The 24,194-nt window shown below is 34.3% G+C and overlaps 2 protein-coding genes across 9 annotated transcripts in view; one reads left to right on the forward strand and one right to left on the reverse strand.

Annotated features, from left to right (window-relative positions):
- Window positions 1-8,063, reverse strand: part of LOC107875983 (pentatricopeptide repeat-containing protein At5g50990) — a 15,903-nt gene extending 7,840 nt beyond the window's left edge. For all 6 annotated transcript variants that reach the window (XM_016722914.2, XM_016722913.2, XM_047413838.1 and 3 more), the window contains exon 1: window positions 7,734-8,063. In XM_016722914.2, the coding sequence (XP_016578400.2) occupies window positions 7,734-8,040 (307 nt within the window). In that variant the 5' untranslated portion in view covers window positions 8,041-8,063. The remainder of the gene's footprint in view (window positions 1-7,733) is intronic.
- A 4,660-nt stretch (window positions 8,064-12,723) lies between these two features.
- LOC107875982 (mitochondrial import inner membrane translocase subunit PAM16 like 2) lies at window positions 12,724-18,089 on the forward strand. 3 transcript variants are annotated; one of them, XM_016722911.2, is made up of 5 exons: window positions 12,724-12,976; window positions 14,421-14,490; window positions 16,918-17,005; window positions 17,374-17,504; window positions 17,606-18,089. In XM_016722911.2, exons 2-5 carry the CDS (start codon window positions 14,488-14,490, stop codon window positions 17,726-17,728), a joined length of 345 nt encoding a protein of 114 aa, XP_016578397.1. In that variant the 5' UTR covers window positions 12,724-12,976; window positions 14,421-14,487; the 3' UTR covers window positions 17,729-18,089. The 3 variants fall into 3 exon arrangements, with proteins under 3 accessions (XP_016578397.1, XP_016578398.1, XP_047269795.1); XM_016722912.2 differs by having other exon boundaries at window positions 12,845-12,976; window positions 14,435-14,490; XM_047413839.1 differs by having other exon boundaries at window positions 12,878-12,972.
- The last annotated feature ends 6,105 nt before the right edge of the window (window positions 18,090-24,194 follow it).

A 24,194-nucleotide genomic window follows, 5' to 3' on the forward strand; every position in this document is an offset into this window, starting at 1 on the left:
GTATTTCCAGTTTCAGACTTAGATTTGTAATTAGTTGCTAAAATCAGCCAGTCACGTGAGCTGCACGTGGTCCGAGCAGCTGTTAAGACTGTTAGGGTCTGTTAAGGTCGGTTACTACCAGAGTTAGTTATAACTAACTCTTGGAACCCCTGTTTCACTCTTTTCCTCTTTTTCCTCATTAAATAGTTGTAGTATGGAATGGTTGTAATCATCAGAACGTTGACTCAAAATCAATAAGCAAGTTTCTCTCTTTTCTCTTTCCATAACAACTCAATTGAGTTCTGGATAAGCTGTTCAAGAGCAATTCTTCCTAATTTGCTCTTTAGGCTACTCCAATTCCTTCCTAAATCGTAGTATCATTTCAGTAGTGTATCAGTGGTATCAGAGCCATCTATTCTCTGACCGATTTTCGATGGGGGATCATAATACGAGGATGCAAGAATTACGTAACGAGGTCGATAGTTTGAAGGAATCGAGGGAGGGAATAGTGAATTCCATGGCTGAAATGCGTGATGTTGTGGATGGGAAAGTCACGCAAGCAATGGATGAGATTAAGCAATTGCTACTCGGGAATGCGAATCAAAACACTAACATTGGGGGAAGTGTGAATTGGAACCCTAATAATGGGGGAAACTATCGGCCTGTGAATTTGGAAGAAAATAAGCCTCCGACGCAGGAGAGAAATGGAGGTTACCAGCTACCTACAAGGGGTTATCATGTGGAATTTCCTACGTTTGATGGTCAGGGTTTGAAGGATTGGCTTTATAAATGTGAGCAATTTTTTGAAGTTGATGAAACACCGGAAGGATCCAAGGTGAAGTTGGTTTCCTGCAAGCTTGAAGGCAAAGCTCTTCAATGGCATCAATCGTATATGAAATAGAGATTGTCCCGAGAATGGCCTCGATGGGCGGAATATGTGAATTGTTTGTCTGTGAGATTTGGAACAGAGCTGTTCAATGACCCCATGGGGGATTTCAAAGACCAACGTCAGGTAAACTCTGTTCAAGAATACATAGATCTGTTTGATGAATTGCTAACCAGAGTATAATTACTTGAACATTATGTGGTCAGTTGCTTTATAAGAGGGACTTACACATGGTGTTCGTCGACCTGGAAAAGGCGTATGATAAAGTCCCGAGGGAGATTCTTTGGAGATGCTTGGAGGTGAGAGGGGTCTCGGTGGCGTACATCAGAGCTATTAAGGACATGTACGATGGAGGGAAGACCAGGATGAGGACGGCGGGAGGTAACTCAGAGCATTTTCCGGTCGAGACAGGGTTGCATCAGGGATCAACTCTTAGTCCGTTTCTATTTGCGTTGGTGATGGACGTGTTGACGCAGAGTATTCAAGGCAAGGTGCCTTGGTGTATATTATTTGCGGATAATGTAGTGCTGATTGATGAGACGCGGGGGGCGTGAATGGCAAATTGGAGGTTTGGAGGCAAACCCTTAAGTTTAAGGGGTTCAGGTTAAGTAGGTCCAAGACGAAGTATTTGGAATGCACGTTTAGTGACTTGAGGCAGGAGGACGAAGTGGTGGTGAGGTTGGACTCCCAGGAGGTTTGTAAGAAGAATAGTTTTAAGTATCTTGGGTCTATGATTCAGGGGAATGATGAGATAGATAAGGATGTCGCCAAACGTATTGGAGCAGGTTGGTTGAAGTGGAGGCTCGCCTCGGGAGTGTTGTGTGATAAGAAGGTGCCACTTAAGCTTAAAGGCAAATTCTATAGAGTGGCAGTCCGTCCTGCCATGTTGTATGGAGCGGAGTGTTGGCTAGTCAAGCACTCCCACATCCATTGAAGGGGGCGGAAATGAGAATGTTGCGTTGGATGTGTGGGCTTACTAGAGGGGACAGAGTTAGGAATGAGATTATCTGGGAGAAGGTGGGAGTGGCTTCGGTGGAGGACAAGATGCGGGAAGGAAGGCTGAGATGGTTTGGGCATGTGATAAGGAGAGACGCGGATACCCCCGTTCGTAGGTGTGAGAGGCTAGCGTTGAATGGCTTCAGGAGGCGTAAAGGTAGGCCGAAGAAATACTGGAGGGAGGTGATTAGACATGACATGGAGCAGCTACAGCTTACTGAGGACATGACTCTAGATAGGAAGGTGTGGAGGTCGCGGATATGGGTAGAAGGCTAGTGTGAGTGTGTGGGTTGTAGCAAGCAGTCAGGAGAGTTCTTGTGTAGCCGGGTTAGTAATTCTAGGACTGTGTACATAGGTGTCTTTGGTTTGTAAGTGTATGATACTACTAGGTGGGTGCCCTATTCCTTATTTGCTTAGTTCATATTTTCTTATTTCGTGTTGCCCTTATTTCTCATATTTCTCTGTGTTCTATGTTATTATTTCTTACTCCTTATTTCTTTTATGTCATCCATTCTCTTGTTCATTATCCTTTATCTTAAGCCGGGAGTCTATCGGAAACAGCCTCTCTACTTCCTCGGAGGTAGCGGTATGGACTGCGTACGTCTTACCCTCCCCAGACCCCACTTTGTGGGATTACACTGGATTTGTTGTTGTTCTTGTTGTTGTGTTGCTTTATAAGAGGGTTAAAACCAGAGATTGGTCTTCCTGTAAAGATGTTAGGCCCAAGAACTTTAGCTAAAGCAATGAGTTTAGCTAAAATACAAGAGCGAGCTTTGTTAGTCCAGAAGTAAACTTTACTGGTTCAGCTATTCTACCGACTACTAGAACCAATCCTAAGTTCCAAAACAGCTATAATAACCCTTTTTTTTCTTCCTCACAACCTTCCAATCAGGTATCCAAGCCAACCCAAACTACCAGTATATACAAACCAAATCTGAAAAATGCTAAAATTTTAACCCCTGCAGAAATGGATGAAAGAAGGAGCAAGGGATTATGCTTTAACTGTGATGAGAAATACTCATTTGGACATGTTTGTAAGAAAAAGAGAGTTATTTTTCATGGAAGTAGAAGAAGGGGAGGATGACTCTGAGGAAACAAAAGAATTAATGGTGGATCCCCCTGAATTTTTTACTATGATAGGCTAGGAATTGGAAACTGATGAAAATGGATCCATTTTGCCTCATGTGTCAGTCCATGCGATGAATGGGATTCATGACTTTAGGACCATGAGAGTGAAAGCTTCTGTGAAAGGAAAGGTTGTTCATGTGTTGATGGACACCGGGAGTACTCATAATTTTTTAGATTTAAACACTGCTAGGAGGTTGGGATGCATGTTGACAACTATTTCACCCTTTGGAGTGTTTGTAGCTGATGGAAAGAAGATCCAAAGTAACTATGTTTGCAGGAAACTGCTTGGAAAATGCAGGGTAGGACATTTGATTCTGATATGTTGGTGCTGCCTATTGGTGGATGTAACATGGTTTTAGGTATTCAGTGGTTAATATCCCTTGGTGACATTATGTGGAATTTCAAAAAGTTGAAAATGGAGTTTAGCATCAAAGGACATAAAATTTCCCTTAGGGGAATACAACCCACAAAGACTAAGATAATTCAAAATAGTAGTATGGAGAAATTGTTGGCTCAACCCTCTGAATTATGTATGATATCTCTAGGTGTGATGGTGGATGAAACGGCAGCTAGTTTATGTTCTATGGAGATTTCTGAAAATGCAGATGAAGAAGCTGATCTGCTGGTAGTGCTTCAGAATTACAATGACTTGTTTGAAGTCCCTACTGAATTGCCTCTTCTAGGTTGCATGACCACAAGATTGTACTCAAAGAGGGCACAACTCCAGTCAATATTAGGCCATACAGGTACCCTACTATTCAGAAAGATGAAATAGAGAAAATGGTAAATGAGATGCTCAACAGTGGGGTCATTAGGAGCAGCACTAGTCCTTATTCTTCACCAATTGTGATGGTAAAGAAAAAAGATGGCTCATGGAGACTGTGTGTGGATTATAGGGAACTAAATCATCATAGAGTAAAGGACAGGTTTCCCATTCCTGTGATTGAAGAGCTGCTGGATGAATTACATGGAGCAAAATACTTTTCCAAGTTGGATCTAAGGTCAAGGTACCATCAAATTAGAATGTTTGAACCTAATATTCCTAAAACTGCATTTAGAACTCATGACGGTTACTTTGAATTTCTAGTAATGCCTTTTGGTTTGACCTGATCCTGGATAGGAAGTTGTGGAGGAGGCGAATTAGGGTAGAAGGTTAGTCTGAGTTAGGATGATGTATGTTTTGGTGTATGCTTGGAGTATCTTGCTTTTGGTAGTATAAAATATGTTAATTTCAATTGTATCTTGTCCTATTACTATTCCTTATCTTATCTTAGATTGTTTAATTTTGAGCCGGGGGTCTATCGGAAACAACCTTTCTATCTCACTTTTGAGGTAGTGGTATGGACTGCGTACACTTACCCTCCCCAGACCCCACTTGGTGAGAATATACTAGATATGTTGTTGTTGTTGTTGCCTTTTGGTTTGACAAATGCCCTTTCCACTTTTCAAAGTTTGATGAATCAGATTTTCATGATCAGTTGAGGAAGTTCATTTTAGTGTTCTTTGACGACATTTTGGTATATAGCTCAAACTGGTCTGATCACTTAATGCATCTTGAAACAACTATTCAGATCTTAAGATCTCGTGTTCTCTTTGTAAAGCAAAGCAAAGCAAATGTGCTTTTGGGGTGACACAAACAGATTACTTGGGATATGTGATTTATGAATTAGGGGAGGCAATGGATCAACAGAAGGTTGAGTGTGTCTTGAATTGGCCACAACCTGGTACACTTAAGAGTTAGAGGGGGTTTCCTAGGTCTAGCCGGCTACTACCGGAGATTTATCAAGAATTATGGAGTAATTGTCAGACCCTTGCATGATCTATTAAAAAAGGGAAGCTTTGATTGGAGTTACATTGCCACCACTGCTTTTGAAACACTAAAGATATCCATCACTTCAGCCCCTGTGTTGGCTCTTCCCGATTTTTCAAGGGAATTTGTGATAGAAACAGATGCATCTGGTGGAGGTATTGGAGCAGTACTGGCTCAAGATAATCGGCCTATTGCATTTTTCAGCCAAGGATTGTGTGACAAAAACAAAGCATTGTCTGTTTATGAGAGGGAGTTGTTGGCATTAGTAAGTGATGTTTAGAAGTGGAGACCTTATCTCCTTGGTAGACATTTTGTAGTGAAAACTGATCATCACCGCTTGAAGTTCTTGTTGGAACAAAGAATCACTACCCCTTGTCAACAAAAATGGTTGGTCAAGTTGCTTGGTTATGATTATACCATTATTTACAGGAAGGGAAATGAGAATATTGTGGCTGATGCATTATCTAGGAGGGAAGAAATGATCCAGCTTTGCAGCATCTCAAGCTTGCAGCATCTCAAGCTTGCACTCTGTTTTATTGGATCAAATTAAGCACTCATGGACTCAGGATCCCTATCTACATAAACTTATTTAGACTATCCAGACTACAGGAGCTCCTAAACCATATTATACGTACTCATCTGGTGTTCTCAGCAGAAAAGGGAAGTTGATGATTGGTAATGATCCTGATCTTAGAAACAAGTTGTTGGATTTTTATCATGCCAGCTCAATTAGGGGGCATTCAGGTATTCAAGCTACCTTACAAAGAATGAGACAAGACCTCTACCGGAAGAGAATGAAGCAAGATGTGTATACTTTTGTGAGGCACTGTAAGATCTGTCAAAATGCAAGGGTGAGACTGTGGCTTGTCCTGGCTTGATGCAACCCCTTCCTATTCCTACCGGAGTATGGCATGATATCTTAATGGATTTTACAGAGGACCTACCAAGAGCTGCTGGCAAGGCTGTTATCTTTGTGGTTGTGGACAGCTGAACAAAGACGCATACTTTATGTCTCTTAAGCACCCTTATACAGCATTGGAGGTAGCTCAATTGTTTATGGATGGAGTTTTTAAACTTCATGGCATGCCCAGGTCAATTGTTTTTGATAGGGATCCAGTATTTTCAAGCAAATTTTGGCAGGAACTCTTTAAACTACAAAAGGTATCACTTTTGACTTCCACAGCTTACCACCTCCAAACAGATGGGCAAACTGAAATTGTCAATAGATGTTTGGAATGCGACCTCCGGTGCATGACCTTTGAACGACCCAAAGCTTGGCCTCATTGGCTTCCCCTGGCAGAATGGTGGTATAACACCTCTTTCCACTCAGCACTGAAGCTGACACCTTATGAGGTGGTCTATGGACAGAAACCTCCTCCTCTATTGCCTTACATGGCTTTGGACTCTCACATTGATGCAGCTGATAGAAGTTTGCAGTCTAGGGAAGCTACCATGCGAGTCCTCAAAGCAAATTTGTCTAAAGCTCAATCTAGGATGAAGACTATTGCTGATGGTAAAAGGACTGACAGGAACTACTCCATCGGGGATTGGGTGTTTGTAAAATTACAACCCTACAGACAAAACTCTCTCAGAGATCATGGTTTTCAGAAACTCTCAGCCAAATACTTTGGTCCTTTTCAAATTGCGGCCAGAGTTGGCATTGTTGCTTACACAATCAATCTCCCTGCAACCTCAAAAATCCACCCCACTTTTCACATTTCCCAGTTGAAGAAGAAATTAGGTTCCAACACTGCCTCTGTTACATTGCATGTGGTGCAAACTAACTCGGGTCCTGTTTTGCGAGTTCCTGAGGCTATTCTTGATAGACATTTAGCTCCCACAATGGTCAAGCCATTACACAGGTTCTCATCAAATGGATGAATGCAGCTGATGAGGATAGCACCTGGGAGGATTTGGACTTTGTCAGAGCCGAGTATCCCCACCTGGATCCTTGAGGACAAGGATGATTTGAAGAGGGGGATATTTGATATGATTCATTTGTAATGATTTTCCATAATTGAGTGGTATTTCCAGTTTCAGACTTAGATTTGTAATTAGTTGCTAAAATCAGTTAGCCACGTGAGTTGCACGTGGTCCAAATAGTTGTTAAGACTGTTAGGGTCTATTAAGGTCGGTTACTACTAGAGTTAGTTATAACTAACTCTTGGAACCCCTGTTTCACTCTTTTCCTCTTTTTCCTCATTAAATAGTTGTAGTATGGAATGGTTGTAATCATCAGAACATTGACTCAAAATCAATAAGCAAGTTTCTCTCTTTTCTCTTTCCATAACAACTCAATTGAGTTCTGGATAAGCGGTTCCAGAGCAATTCTTCCTAATTTGCCCTTTAGGCTACTCCAATTCCTTCCTAAATCGTAGTATCATTTCAGTAGTGTATCACTAAACCCAACTAGCTTGGAATAGATATGTATGTATGTTACAGTAGGTTGACAATCAGCCTAAACAACAGGCAATTCAATGTATCTTATTATTCATGAAACATGCAAAGAAACAATTTTTGCTAGTGTATATAGTGATTAGACTATTAGAAAGTCAGAAAAGAAAATAGATAAACTTTTGAATCTTCTGTTTGTCAAATTTAGTCCTCTCTACTTTGGAAATTGGCTAAATATGCTCTTTATCAATTTGATATAATTGACACCGAGGGGTAAATTTGGCCGAAAAAGTATAATAGCAAGGGTAAATTTAGCACAAAGTATGACGAACTATATATTTAACCTATTTTTTTTCTTTTTGAGTAGAAACGTAAATTTGATCCCTTTCCCTTTAAAATATATATATATATATATATATATATATATATCAAATTAAAAGTCGGCCAAAAATGAAAAGATGAGCTTTTTAAAAAAATGGACTAAAAAGGAAATTTAGACAAACAAATTGACACGGAGTGAGTGTAAGAAAGTTATTGAACCTTGTGAATAATGAGATTCTGTTGGAGATAATGAGAGGTGTAGCCCTGTGCTAAAGCTAGCGCTGAGGTTGTGAGGACACTGTGAAAACAAGGAAGAAGAGAAGTAACAATAATAATGAACCCTTCTACGACCGCTGGCAATCCTGAACATCCTTTCGCTTTCCTCGTTATTTTTCCATAGGCAAAAGTTCATTTTGATACTGCAATTTTCTCCATTGAAGAACGTTTCAAGAGTGCCACTACTGGTGTTGACGATGATTGGGCCGCGAGAGTAAATGGTCCGTACGGATGCTCTCAAGAGGCCCATGCTTTTAATTTAGGTAAAATGACACATGCTGACCTATTCCAAAATAATTGGCCACGTTTGCATTATTGGACGAGTGGTCAGTCGGTCATATGCACTCGCAATTGGAAGCTATTCAAGTAGGGATTATTTCAGAAATAGCAACCGTAGAGTTTTACTTATAATTTTTATAGTAATAATTTTAAAATTATAAAAAATAATAATATGTGTTTTATATTTCAGCGAAAGGTTACTATAAAAATATGCATATAAATAGAGTATTCGTTCTTTATTTAACTCTAATAAGGAATGAAATTGTTCCTTATTTATAGTCACCTTTTATGACTCTTTTAATTTTACCTTAACCATTAAAATACATCAATTTAATTCAAAAAACCTTTTCTACAAACAGCAACTCAAAATCAAATTAAAAAAAAATAAAATTGGGTGATTCTAATATCATTAGGCAACATTTCTGAAATTGACGAAATATAATTGAAAAAAAAAATCACGTCATTTACAGGTATGGATAAACAAATATTGAGATTACTTTTTTTCTTGTAATTGCGAAAATTTGTAGAAATATAATAACAAGTTTGCTCAACATTCATAAAGTTCAATTTTTTGTTGCGTATTTTGAATTTTCTGGTTTAAAATTTTGTCAGCGATGTTTTTTTTATCAAATTCACAGTTTTATTTGTCGTTGTGTATTTATAGCGACATAAGTTAAAATTTTTATATGTTAAATTTTAAATTTTAAAAGTATATTCAAAAAAAAAAAATTGAGTGATTGAAATATCGTTGATGAACGTCTGTATTTTACGAAGAACAATTGAATAAACAACGCGACAATTACAAATATGGATAAACAAACTTTAAGATCATATTTATTCAATTGCGAAAATTTCTGGAAACGATAAACAAACTAGATTTGATTTGTTATTTTCAAAAAATATAATTGCGAAAAAATCTGAAAATTGTATAACAAAATTGTGTAACAGTCATGGAGTTCAAAAATTGAAATCGTATTTTAAATTTTATCAATTTTTGAAAAAAATATTCTAAGCGATTTTTTTTTCAAATTCAAAGTTATCATTGTTTATGTCATTTGAAAATTGAGCTATAATTATTATACGTTAATTTTGAATTTTAGTCGAGGATAACTACTATTTAAACTTATATTTGTTTCCAGAAGTATGTATTTATAATATACATATGCACTTTGTTTATATGTTCACTGACCATATGTTTTCAGCTGTATGTATTTAAAATATACATATCTAGTATGTTCATGTGTTCGGTGGCAGTTACAAATGTTTCTAGCTGCATGTATTTATATATAATATACATATGCAACATGTTTATGTGTTCACTGAAAGTTACATATGTTTCCAGCAGTATGTATTTATAATATGCATATCCAGCATGGTTATGCGTTCACTAGCAGTTATGTATGGCCCAATAAGTTCTAGGGTTTTAGGGTACCAAGTTCTGGGCTGGGTTTTTTATTGATTTGGACCTGATTAACCGGCCCGGACCAGGCCCGATTAGGGCCCGCGCGGTTAACCGCCCCGGCCCTTCTTTTTTTTTAAAATAGATTTAATTATAACTTAGTTTTAATATATTATTAATTTACTATCAAATATTATTAATTTATATATGTGTATATATATATCTTCTATAGACGTATATATTTAACGTATACATGTGTATATATTTTATAAATTAATATATAACTATATGTATAATTATACATTCTAGTATATTGTATTTAAAGTAGTACATGTATATTGAATGGTACGTATATACGTGTATATATATTCTATAGACGTATATATTTAACGCATACATGTGTATATGTTTTCTAAATTAGTATATAACTATATATATAGTGTGTGTGTATATACTGAAGTGTATATATATTGTAGTATATTTTATTTAGAGTAGTACATATATTGAATGGTACGTATATGTGTGTACATATCTTCTAAAGTAGTATATCTTTAACGTATACGTGTGTATGTGTTTTATAAATTAGTATATAACTATATATATTGTAGTAAATACATGTATTGTAGTATATATTTTACTTAAAGTAGTACATATATATTGAATGGTGCTTATATTTGTGTATATATCTTCTATAGATGTGTATATTTAATGTATACATGTGTATATGTTTTATAAATTAGTATATAACTATATATATTGTAGTATATATGTGTATATATCTTCTATAGACGTATATATTTAATGTATACATTTGTATATGTTATATAAATTAGTATATAACTATATATAAATTGTAGTATATGTTTTAATTAAAGTAGTACATATATATTGAATGATGTGTATATATCTTCTATAGACGTGTATATTTAACGCATACATGTGTATATTGTATAAATTAGTACATAACTCTCTCTCTCTCTCTATATATATATATATATATATATTGTAATGTATATATATTGTAGTATATTTTATATTTAAAGTAGTACATATGCATTGAATGGTGTGTATATACGTGTATATATCTTCTATAGACGTATATATTTAACATATATATGTGTATATGTTTTATAAATTAGTACATAACTATATATATATATATATATATATATATATATATATATTGTAGACTTGTAGTATATATATGTTGTAGTATATGTTTTATTTAAAGTAGTACATATATATTGAATGGTATGTATATATGTGTATATATCTTCTATAGACGTATATATTTAACGTATACATGTGTATATGTTTTATAAACTAGTATATAACTATAACTATAACTATAACTATAACTATAACTATAACTATATATATATATATATATATTGTAATATATGTTTTATTTAAAGTAGTACATATATATTGAATGGTGCGTATATATGTGTATATATCTTCTATAGACATATATATTTAATGTATACATGCGTATATATTTTATAAATTAGTATATAAATATATATATATATATTGTAGTATATGTTTTATTTAAAGTAGTACATATATAATATATTGAATGGTGCGTATATATGTGTATATATCTTCTAAAGTAGTATATGTTTAACGTATACATGCGTATATGTTTTATAAATTAGTATACAACTATATATATATTGTAGTGTATATATATATTGCACTATTGTAGTATATGTTTTATTTAAAGTAGTATGCATAGTCGTATATATTGAATGGTACGTATATATGCGTAATTGTGTATATATTTCTTAAAAAATATATAGTGTATATTGGAGTGTATATAGTGTATATAATTGTAGTGTATATAGTGTATATTGATTTTTTTTTTAAACAGGTTTGACTGATTTTTTAATCCGGTTTGACTAGGTTTAGGTGGGTTTAACTAAGTTGAGTTAAGTGGGTCGGGTCAGGGTTGTTTTTAATTTTTTTACTGTTGAATCCGGACCCGGCCCGGTCCACTTAACCCCAAACCAGCCCAGTCCACTTAACCCCAAACCAGCCCGGCCCAACCCACCAATCCGGTTAACACCCTTATATTCAAGGGATAAAATATACATACAGAGTTTAACTCACAGTTGTCTTTATCCATGGCATGGTACTGATATCCTTCCAACTGGGGTTACTGGTTGGAATCCAGTCTATTCAGAAAGGGGCGTGAATTTGGTCATCACCACGACGCGGTCAAATTGCAGTGCACTACTGTTTTTCACTAAAAGTGTCATAATTTCTCATCTGGGTATCAGATTAAGGTAAAATTAGTATCGTTGGAAATTTGATTTAAGTATTTACAATTTGGTGGGTCTAGAGCTGGAAAATTCTACTCGTATCAAAAGTTAGACATTTTTAAAGTTGATCCTTGACACACTAAGAGTTAAACAAAACTAAGAAAAGTATGAGGTGACTTTTGATGACTTCTTTGGAGGTCAACAACTAAAGGTTCAAGACTTGATCACTCTGGGACACAAGAATATACAAGGAAGGCCCGAGTTAAAAACGAGGTCTAAATTGAAGAAAAATTATATTTAAGCTTTACCGATAAAAAAATTCTCAAAATTCATTTTAAAATCAGAAATTGAAGTTATTTTGAAGATGAGATCGAAGAAAAGTGTTGCCACACATATTAAACACGAGTTGGTAGCTAGATAGAGTATTCCTTGTCTATATAAAAGGCTAGCTAGATGTAGTGTATGTAGCTTTCTTGATTTAGGTCATCACCTTCCAGTACTCAAGGATAGGAAGGTAAAATGCTCTTAGGTTTATTTGCTGTTTTTTTGTTAGTCATGGATAATATTCACATTATTAAAAAGAAGGGTTATGAAATAACTAAGGCATAATAAGTACTTCAACTCATATGACTTCCAACTTTAAATTTGCACAAGTAGACACTCAAATTTGTATCAAGTTGAACAAGTAGATACACACGTCCTATGTAACATAATACACATAGGACACGAATTTACCAAGTAGAATGTCACATAGAACACGTGTCTAGTTATTCAACTTTATACAAGTTTAAGTACTTAGATGCGCACATCCAAAATTGAAGGACATGAATAAAAGTTAAAGCTAAATTAGAGAGCACATTTATGTATTATGCGAATAATTAAATTGTTAGAACTATCATTTGAATTCACATTGGTATAAATACAAGATAATTTTCATATATTATATTTACCTATAACTTTTTTTTTTCTTTTACAAAAAAGGATAGAAAAGAGATTAAATGAGTGTCCAAGTAGGAAATTGGGCCTTATTGAGAGCTATTGGGCTTCATGTAATACTTTTATGGATTTCGTCCATTATTACTGATCCATCAACGACCAATAGTCACTCACTATACGGCTCCGTCTCCGAAATCTGAAGGCTGGCTTTGTTGACAAGCCACCATTTTGTAGCGTTTTCTTTTCTACTTCTCCTGTTCATCCCAACCTTCCCCGGCAGCCCTAAATTCACCGTCGCCTGAACGCAGGTTTTACCTTTTTTTTTTTTTTTTAAATTCTCTCCTTACTGTAATTCTATTTTTTTGCTGGAACAAGTTTGGTGTAACGATTCATTCTGATTCTTGTTATGTAATGATTTTTCGCTTCTGTAAATCTTTTTTTGAATAACCGTGGTGTCTGGACCAACTTACGCGCACCTCGGTTAATTCAACCGGATACATGACACCTGTGTATCTGTCATCTAGCTTTATGTTGGTGAAAGTCGGTAGAAAACGAAGTTTCTAGTTGCCACCATGAAGTACTTAATGAATTGTTGGATAAACGATAGAAATTTAGCTGCCTGCCAGTATGTAGTTCTAGTTTGATTCTGAATGAAGAAAGTAGGTATATTGATTTGATACTTTTTCTATGTTGTTTCTTTTGTTAATTTGTATTCGTGTTATTATTTTTCCCATTATTTTAGGCAAGTCAAAAAACTGCACCTTTGGTGTACCTAGTTTGAGGTACTGGCCATTCTTTTGTGCGGTGAATGCCTAATTTTAACATTTACATCTTGTTAAAATGGTGATATCTTTTCGATGGGAAAAATTCATGCCTCTTGAGGCTGTTAGCTTTTTTTTGGTTTTAACTTTTAAGGCCCTTTTTGCTTGTTTATACATTTAATTGTAAAAACAACACATCAAATGACGTCGAATCTCGAGTATGTTATAATAGGAAAGAAAATCAGGACAAAAAGGTATTGTCTCTAAAATAGGTAGCAAAAATGTGATTTTGCCTTGTGAGAACTGTATCCTGTATCCTGCCTATGAGCTCATAGTCGCTAAGAGGAAGAAAAGCTTATTCCATCATTTCCGGGGAAACCAAACTCAAGTGAAGTCAAACCGAGTCTGCTTCGCACCTTTGCAACCGGGCATTCACTGCCAGTCACTCCTAAATCTACCTGTTATGGACTGCTAAATCGATTCCTCGTGGCTTGAGGAAAAAATCCTCTCTGAAACCCGTGTATATTAGTCAAAGATGTAACTTTCATAGGGAATTCCATTGGTCTAATTTGGGATCTTAGGATAGATTTTGATTTGACTCTATCTGACAAGCATATCAAGATTATTCCCTTAATTGCAAATACAACTAATCAGTTGACATCAAATCTCAAGTATATTATAATTAGAAAAGAAAAATAGGACAAAAAGGTATGGTTTCTAAAAACTTAGGTAGCAAAAATGTGAAATTGCCTACTTGGAACTGTATCCAGCGTGTTATTCTAGTTTTCTTTCTCGGTAGACATTTAAAAAAAAGTTTCTTTTATATGTTTTGGCGAGTACATGTATATTGCGACTATGGAAGTTGTAGCAGCATGTATATCAAAGTTCATGCTTTTAACCTCTTTAAATGTAGATATCAACAGATTTTCCTGTTTGCATCCTATATTTAATTTTTCCCACGGAGATTTAAAGATGCTTGGTCTTATTGTAGGTTACTTTATTCAGGTTTTACTAGTGCTGCTACACCAGATTGGGTAATTATATTCCTGATTTCCGTAATGGTAAGTACAATGTCAAACTTCCCTCCAATATTTTCCTTCAGCTCATCGTGTCTAATTCGCTTTATCTTTTTTCCTGAACACTTGTTTGACTTCTATTGATAGTTTGTTTAAAATCTCCCATGTGAAGTGAGTTCTTCTTTTTATAATATTGAAGCTGGCAATTTGATGTACTACCTATATGTGTTTTCCACTTCCTTCCAGAGAATGGTAATTCAAAACCCAAAAAGTTTTCTTTGGAAATGAATTTGAATTTATTTTGTACATACATAAGCCTATTTATTGTGTCTGCTGTTTTTTAATAGAATGGCGAAAGAAGAACTAGGAGTACTACTCTTCCTTCTCTCATCTCACTTTTGCACCCCCCCGGCCCCCACACACTGCACACACACACACACAAAAAAAAAAAGATAGACACTCCTCTCCTCTTTTATTATTAGAATCTATATGAGACCCGTAAGTTTTGACCTGTAATCTTTGAAAACAAGCCCCGATATTGGATTCTAGAAACACATTATATTCACATATGGATGGAGAATGTAGGTTTTTTAAAATATGGTATTGCAAAATGGGTTGAAAGAATTGATTGAAAATGTCTCTCAATAATTTTATTAAGCATAAGAGGTCTTTAAAAGCTAACTTAAAGCACAAAACTTTCAAAGTTTAGTGGAAATTCAAATTTAAGTAAAGTAGACACTCCTGACAACCAATCTGTTTATATTCAAATCAGCAGTAACTTACGTAATTTTCAATGGAGACAATAGGGGATGCGGAGGGGAACATTCTTTTATAAGAGCTCCATATTATTTAGTAGGTGTTTGACCATGAAAACCAAAAAAAAATTCACTTTATTTGAAATTTTTGAAGTTGAAAATAGAGTTGGAGTTGTGGTTGGCCTTAGTATTTTGGAGTTAATATTTAGAATTTAAATGTATTTTTTTAAAAAATATAAAAAGTGAATAATTTTTTTTAATTTTATGAAAATACAAAATTTAGAATTTTTTGAAAAAAATAAAATTTAAAGTTTCAAAAGTGAAACCAGAAACACTGAAAACACCTCTTGAGTTGTTTTCCAAATTCCAAAAATAAATCTAGTTGTATTTGTGGCCAAACAAGTATTCCGGAATAAAGTGAAAACATATTCCCAAATATAGTGAATACTTTCTAAGGCCAAACGGGTCCGTAGTTAGGGACTTAGGGTGCGTTTTCAAAGTGAGAGAACCCTTTAGAAAAAAAATATAAAAAAATACATATGGTAGTAGCTGTCATATATTGATTTTTGTTGTTGATGCTGGTGGGGAGAGAAAACTTTTGGCCATTTGTGGTGCCAGATGACTTCACACAATCTTTTGTAAGCTTCTTGAGGCAGAAAGCCAGCAGAATAAAAATTAGAACTTGTAAGAAAATAATTGAGATGGAAATTGATGCAGATGAGGGATGGGAAAGGAATCTCTGAAAATCGCGTAAAAGGGTGTACTCTCAAGAGATCTAGAGTCTCTCAAATTTCATGTAGTTTTAGACACAGTAAGTGACGGTGCAATACTAACTAAACGGGATTAAGGTTTTGTGGTTGTTGGTACCTCTGCATTGAATTAAATGTTTGTTTGAATTGTTTTTAGTTTGGAAAGCAATTGGTATGTTACTGTAGGGATATGTGTGAGATGCAGAGAATGTCTTGTTATAGAGTATTCCTTATTTATCTTAAAAGACAATTTAGTGAGTGTTGGAATGATATAACCCCAAACAGACAGAATAGATATAGAGGATTTATACAGATAGAGTGAGCAGAGTCCAACTTTTGGATTTTTTGTGTTGTTATTGTTGTATGGACTCGCTCTATATTTTTAGTATGATGCGAGCCTACGGAAACGAACATTGAAGTAAGTGACATATTAAAATTCGTTTCCGTCCTATCAGCAGCAGCACCCTCACCCCCACCGCCCACCCTCCCACCCCCAAACCAAAAAAAAAAAAGAGCTTGACCCTAGATTGTAGAAGGATATGCTGAATTTGGACTTGAGGCAGAAATTGTTTGAGGTGAAGCATGATAAAAGAAATTACTGTCATGTTTCAGTAGAAGATGCATGCATTGAATGGTTCATGCTAATAAAAATATGCATGCCATAGTTTTTTTAAACTATAACATATCTTCTTTAAGCATCCCATATAATTGGAGTTCTAAAAGATAGCCTCAGCTGCTTTTCCAAGTTCCTTTTTAGCCTGCAAAATCTTCCAGAAAGTGACCTAGGTTTCAACTTTTAGTGTTTCTTTTCAGAAGTGGACTCCCACCGAAACTAGTCTAGAGTCTACACTGCCATTGATTTTTCCTACATGTCTCCATTCGTGGTTTACTAATGCAATATTTAGAGTATCAATTTTTCGCAAAAAGGTGCTTGTTCCTTAAACGCCTTCCATGACTCTTAATTGCAGGCTGCGAGACTCCTTGCAAACTTAGTTGTCATAAGTGCGGGAGTAATGGTAAGGGCCTTTGCGCAGGCATATCGCCAAGCTCTCACAAGTAAGTTTTCATTGACATATCCCTCTGTAATTCTCTCTTTCCAATAGCAAATTTGGCTTTTTAACTAGTGGTGGCGTCTTACTCTTTGTTTTGTGTGTGTGGAGAGGGGTTGGGGGGTTGGCTCACAGATTTACTTGAGGAGGAGTGTAAATGTAAATCTTTGTCATGTAATGTTGTTCCTTCAAGTTACAGTGCTCCTAGATTGGAAAACAATGGTTCTTCAAGTAACAATATCCCTAGATTCCAAAGTAAGAGATAGAATATGTGATAGATTAATATTCCATTAGTTAATGCACTTGAAGCTTGGCATCTGTACTCCTTGCAACCTTGCTTGGGTTGATAATCAAACCATGCTTGGTTATTTGTAGATGCGTCAAAAAATGGTGTCGCTCAAGAAGCAGTACAAAACATTAGAAGAGCAAGTAAAGCTATGACAGAGTCTGAGGCTAGGCAAGTTCTTGGGGTTGCAGAGAATACGTCGTGGGAAGAAGTGGTGCAGGTTTGTCTTTGGTATTTTTCCGCGGTTGTTTTCCCCAAGTTTTAATGCATTGAAGTGACACTTGAAATCGTTTAAATTTATTTCTTCATCTGTTTTTGCAGAAGTATAACAATTTGTTCGAGAGTAATGCTAAAAATGGAAGTTTTTATCTTCAATCAAAAGTTCATAGAGCAAAAGAATGCCTAGAATCACTTTACCGAAGTAAAGCAGAGGGCCCAAATTAGTTCTTCGGAGTTCCTGCAGCATTGCAGCTAGAGAAATTCTGGGCTCTTGGAAGGAGTATTTTCAGTAAAAGGGAATTGCACTCGACCAGCAGCAGATGTTTTCCTGCAATGTTGCATACGTAATCGATCATCAATTTTGGCCCATGGGAGAGAAGCTTTTAAATTAGTAAAACTTACATAAATCCCTGCATGTTTACCTACGGATGTGCGTCAGTCGGTTCGGTTCGGTTCGATTTTGAGTATTATCAGTTCGGTCAACAAGCTAAATAAATAACCAAACCAATAAGATATTGGTTATCGATTTTGGTCTTTAACGGTTTGGTCTATCGGTTTAATCGATAAGAAAATGCTTCTGTTATTATTTTTCATGTTTTCTTTTTATTTTCATATGTTCATATATATATATATACCCATAAGAAATGCTCCCGTTATTTCTTTTCATGTTTTCTTTTTATTTTCATATGTTCACACACACACATATATATAAAGTACATGAATTTTATATATATGTATATATATACACACATTACACACACTATCTTCATGCATAAAAGCCTACATAGAGTACAAGATCGAATAAAATTCAAGTACTTTATTCCTAAAACAAACTTGTTTTGTTTTTGGTTAAGTAGCGAATTAGAATGCAGTAACAATCAATAACTATCTCTCAAAAAAGAAAATCAATGTAGGTTTATAGTTCATATTAATGGATTGAAGCCCAACAAGCCAACAATTACTATCTCTCAAAAAAGAAAATCAATGTAGGTTTATAGGTCATATTAATGGATTGAAGCCCAACAAGCCAACAATTTTATAAAGAAAAGAATAGCACTAAGACGTGAAATTTAAGTTTAATTATATTGTTTTAATATCACTTTTATCGTATTATTTTGTTGCAGTTTACAGGTGATAGATAAATATGAAAAAAACTACATAGAGTAGCAAACCTAAGTATTAAATTATAAAAAATAGAAACACTTATATCAAATTACATTTTGTAGCATCTGTAGCATTATTTTAATGTGTTCCCCTATTTTTTGCCGGTTAAGAGAAGTCACCGTGCTTATTTCCCCTTTTCACGCAATTGTTCTTCTCTCTCCTTAATCTAAAATATTTTTTTTCTTTTTTTCACCATTAACAATCAATTCCCGCTTTAATTTTTTTTTCCTTTTGCACGATTTTTAGCACGATCTGATAAGGATTACCTTCCTCTATTTCAGGTAACTATTTAATTCAGTTATTGCATGTTAGCGGTTTCTCTTTTTTTTTTTCTATTGTAATACATCTCAAAATTCGATTTTAAGATTTTTTTGCTTTAATGGTTGAACAAACACCAAAGGATGCTACTGATTATGCATCATTTTTTAGTCTTAAATTAACTCAAGAAGATGTTAAAGTTGTTTCAAATACTATACAGTTGAAAAAATTTGGTAGAGCGAACGAGATTAGATCGAAGTTTCGCAACGACTCGGTGAAGATGATTGAAATTTTGAAAAAAAGACGGTTGAAGAAAACTCCTATAAAGGAACAAAAAATTTAAAAATACGAGAAGAAAAGGAAGGCTAAAGAAATTGAAGAAGTAAGTAAAGTTGATGACGATCTTCAAAACTATTCTTCTGATGAATCTGAAGAAGATAGTGAGGAAGAGGTATTTTTTTGTTGTTAATGTATTTTTTATTGGGATTATTGACTGTTAAGTATTGTTTTGTTCCAAGTAAAGATGTTATCAAAGTTGGGAGTTATGTATATTTTTCAAGTAGTTAATATGTATTTTTATGTTCTGATCATATTTACTTTTAGGGATTGTAGAAAGCTGATTTGTGAAGATGATAGTATAATTGTGAAAATATATTATTATATAGCTACTCATGAATAGTCTTTTAGATATATGTATTTTTAGTATTATTGCTATGTATTTTTTAGTATTGGTTGTATTTTTCGTCTGATCAAAATATATATGCATGTTATATGTACTCCCTCCGTCCCAAATTATGTGTCATCATTTTCTTTTTAGTTCGTCCCAAAATAAGTGTCGCCTTTCTTTATTAGGCAATTTTTTAAAAGCACAATTACCCTTTTACCCTTATTGATCTCACTTAATTAAAAAAAAAGATATTGACACATTTTTTGATAAAGGATAATTTGGTAAACTTTACCAAGTCTTCCCTTTTTTCTTAAACTCTGTGCCTGGTCAAATGGCGACACATAAAATGGAACAAATGGAACGGAGGGAGTATTAGTTTGACTGATTTGAATTTTTTTTACAGTTTAAGAAGTTGTTTGGCTATATGTATTTTTAATATAATTGATATGTTTTTTTCAGTATTGGTTGCATTTTTGGTATGATCAAAATACATGTGCATGTTATATGTATTTTTTTGTTGATTTTTTTTTCAGTTTAAGAAGTTGTAGTTTTACTTTGTATAGGTGATGCGTGACGAAATATTCATTGTCAGAAAACTTTCAAGATTTGCACCACATATGTGCTCGTACAGTGACAATGATATTGATGAAAGCATACGCGCCATATTAAACAAGGAACAGTATAAAAATTTTTGCGACAATATCATTTTTGATTATTTCATGAAGAAGAAGCAATGTGTAGTGCAAGCACAGTTGTACAGATGTGTTATGACATTTGAGGTTAAGCCGTTAAGGGTAGTTCTTCTTCTGGGATAGTCATTCGTGCTAATGGCACCTCTCTTAATTTTTGCTAATGGCACCTCTCTTAATTTTACTCCTAGAAAATTTGCTATCGTTATTGGATTGAATTGTGTGTCTAATAGGTACAAATTTATTTTTGACGAGGGTGTACCAAATAGAATTGTTGAGAAGTATTTCAACGGTACAAAAATTATACAGAAAAGAAATTATTTTTAGCATTCACGGAGAAAGTTTGGGGGGAGAACAATGATGAGGATGTTGAGAAGTTTGCAATTCTGTATTTCCTGCATTCTTTTGTGTTATCTAATATTGAAATTGTGGTTATACCCCATCTTCATTTTGATTTGGTAGACAGTGAAAAATATAAAGATTTTTCATGGGATACTTTATCATTTGAGGATCTAGTGAGAAGTTTAAACAACCGGCTGAAAGTTGATAGTAAATTTTATTTGATTCAGGGAATGTCACTGGCTATTCAAGTGTGGCTTTACGAGTGTTGTTCAAATGTCCCACCAAAGATTGCATTGAAGGTTGATAATCAAATTTTCCAGTTATTAAATTGGAAGACAAATGCACCTCGACCACGTTTTGAGTGTTTGAGGGATGTTATGTTCAATGATGATGGCAAGGTTTGTTGTTAATAAATACATATGTATTAATATGCATTTTATAGTCTACATGTATACTTTTTCATTTACAATTGTTTAACTGATTCTTTAACATATTTATCTATATTCCTAAGTTGTATTTAAGAACATAGAACCATCTCAAATGGAATTGGCAAAGTTTCAAATACCACAGAAGGATGTACTTGAAGATGAACGTTCAGTTGATTTGGATGATGACTTTTAGGATCCACCACCAAAACAAACCAGTGAACATTCAAAAAAGAAACAAAAGGTTGATTCATCAATCCCAGCAGTGAAGAAACCGTCAAGGAAAAAGCCAGTCAATATTGTTGACGAGCATAACCAAAAGAGGACACCAGCTCCTCGTGCTGCAAAGGATGCTGGAATGAAGACACCAATTTTTAAGCCAATTCAAACACGACAGAAAACTTCTTCAAAAATGCAGAAAGTCAAGCAAATAACTAGGGTTATTTTTCCTTCGGTACAGTCAAAGCCAGAGAGTCCTGTAGAGGAAGAAGCCGTGTCAAAGTCAGAGAGTAATGTAGAGAAAGAAGCCTTCATTTCTAAATTTTTTTTTTGATGCATTCCGCGATGAGATAATTTTTTTGACAAATACTTATTTTACATTAAAAAAATTGTGTTTAATGATTTTGTATGAAAACAGGTTCGTCAAGAATTTAAAGGAATTCGTAGATTAGTGAAAAAGAAGTTCAATCGGATGCTTAAAGCATTTGAATAAAGCAAGATAAAATTTTTATTATTATATATACAGAGTATTAAAAAATACATATGCAGAGTATTCAAAAATACATATGAAGTATATTCAAAAATACATATGCAATGTATTACAAAATACATATGTATTTGTGAGTATTTTGTTATAAGAATATGTAGTGTTAGTATGATTGCAAATATTATAATCTGTAAAATAGTTTCTTTTTAATTTTGTATATTAATATATATTTTGAGAATGATGTTTATAGCAATATGTATTTTTAGTGAGTTAGTATATACATATTAAGTGAACTCTAGTATTAATAGTTTATTGAACTTATATTTGTAGCAACAATATGAAGATAAAGTTCCTGAACTCCAACATATGAATTATGCTGGTGCCGAAACATTACCACAACGTTTCAGTCTGAATGTTGATCAGAATTTGTGTGAAAATCAAGAGGGTACAAAGGTAAATAATAAGTAACATATGTTTTTTCATTTGAGTGCATATATGCAATTTTGTATTTTTAGCAGTTATATGTAATTTTATATATAGACCTATATAAACATATACAACTGAATTTTTGTTTGATCATGTTTTATTTTTTTTACTTATTTGCAAGGGGTGCACTAATTTGCATCCTGATAAAATAAATGTTGAAATTGATTCTCAACATTTAGTTCCCGATGAGCTTCTTCGAAGTATAAATTTAAATTATATACATTCTGAGAAGATTGTTCATCGTGATGGTCGAGAATGTATAATGAATTGAACTTTGAGTTTATGTGATGCAACTAGGGGTGACAATTTCAGCCTATATTTGTGAAAAGAGTTCATTTAACCCATATTTATTGAATTTGATCACTCATATTTCAAATGGGTAAATATGGACTTCAACTCATTTTAAAAAATCATACAAATATAGACAAAATAGGTAAAATATGGGTACCCATTTAAACACAGAGATCACCCACCTATGCTTTAAATTTTTTTTTTCTTCTTTTCTAGTTGTCACACCCTCTTTTTTACTCCAAAAAGATTATTTAAGGTTCGAAAGAGTTTTTATTATTAAAGTGACAAAATGAAGATAATTTGTTTCGAAAAGGACCTTTTACATTCAAAACTCAGAGTTGCCACTTGGCATAATCTGGTGTGCCAAGTCACCATTGGAAAATCCTTTTCAAAATCATTTGACTCTTTAAACTGGTTTGCGAACAGAGATTTCGGCTAAGGAATTCTGTTGACCGAGGGAAAGGTGTTAGGCACCCCTCGATCCCGTGGTTCGACCACGGTCGGTTGGTGGAGCAGATCGACTAATTTTGACACTACAAATGTATAAACCACACAAAACACGTAAAACAATCAAACAAACAAACAAAACAAAAAAACGAATCAAAAGTACAGTGTCCAGTCCAATTTATACAGTCAAAAATAGAAAAATGCAAAAATAAATCCTATCTAACCTACACTAATACTAACTACGCTCCCGTGCTTTACCCGACTCCTTGGTACGTCGGCGCATTTTCCGATGAATAAATACATTGTGTCTCGGGACATTCCCCGGTTAAATAAATACATTTAAATTAAACATGATAAACTAGAAACCAAACATTCACATACACATTAAACATTCAAAACATTTAATAAACACATCACTCCTAAGTTTTGCCTACCCAAACCGACATTTTTCTATCCATTTCAACATATCATAATTCTATCACATTCCAACAATAGTCATGCTCATTATGAATTAAACAAAACAACAATAAACCAAAGTTAATCTAAATTCAACTTTTTATCAATTTCTCAATTCCATCCTCAAACAACCAATTTCAATTCTCAAACGAGATACTATTTCACCAAACTGTAATCAAGCAAACCAACCACGAGTAAAAATAAACACACATTCATCACCAACAAGGACCAAATAACACGCAATATTCAATCCAACACCAAATATAATAAACAATGAAATAAAAAGAGAAAGAGAGTAAAATTGAACCTCAATTTAACGCTTTCAAACTCAATGTTATTTGAATAAAGAGAGTCCGCACCTGAAAACCTCGAGCCAAACCATAACACCAACAATCCAAATCAACAATGAGAAATAATGACCCGTTCATCGTCACTTTTCACCGACATTATTCACGTAGTTACTATTCACTTCAGTACTGTTTACGCCGTTACTGTTCACCGGCACTGTTTACGCTGGATTCCCATTGTCCAGACCCTTTTTCTCTCTCAATTTTTTTTCCTCGCGCGATTCTTTCTTTCTCTCCCTCATTTTTTTTTGTTCTTGTGAGGAAGATGATTTGATGATTGTTGTTATTGTGGAGAAGATGATGATGAAAGAATGAGTCTCTCCCTTTTTCCCTTTTAGAATTTTTCTTTTATATTTTTTTATTTGATTTTTCTTTTTCTTTATTTATTATCCTATGTGGAAGTATATAATTGG

This window comes from Capsicum annuum, chromosome 6, assembly GCF_002878395.1.
Source record: "Capsicum annuum cultivar UCD-10X-F1 chromosome 6, UCD10Xv1.1, whole genome shotgun sequence".
Lineage (NCBI taxonomy): Eukaryota > Viridiplantae > Streptophyta > Magnoliopsida > Solanales > Solanaceae > Capsicum > Capsicum annuum.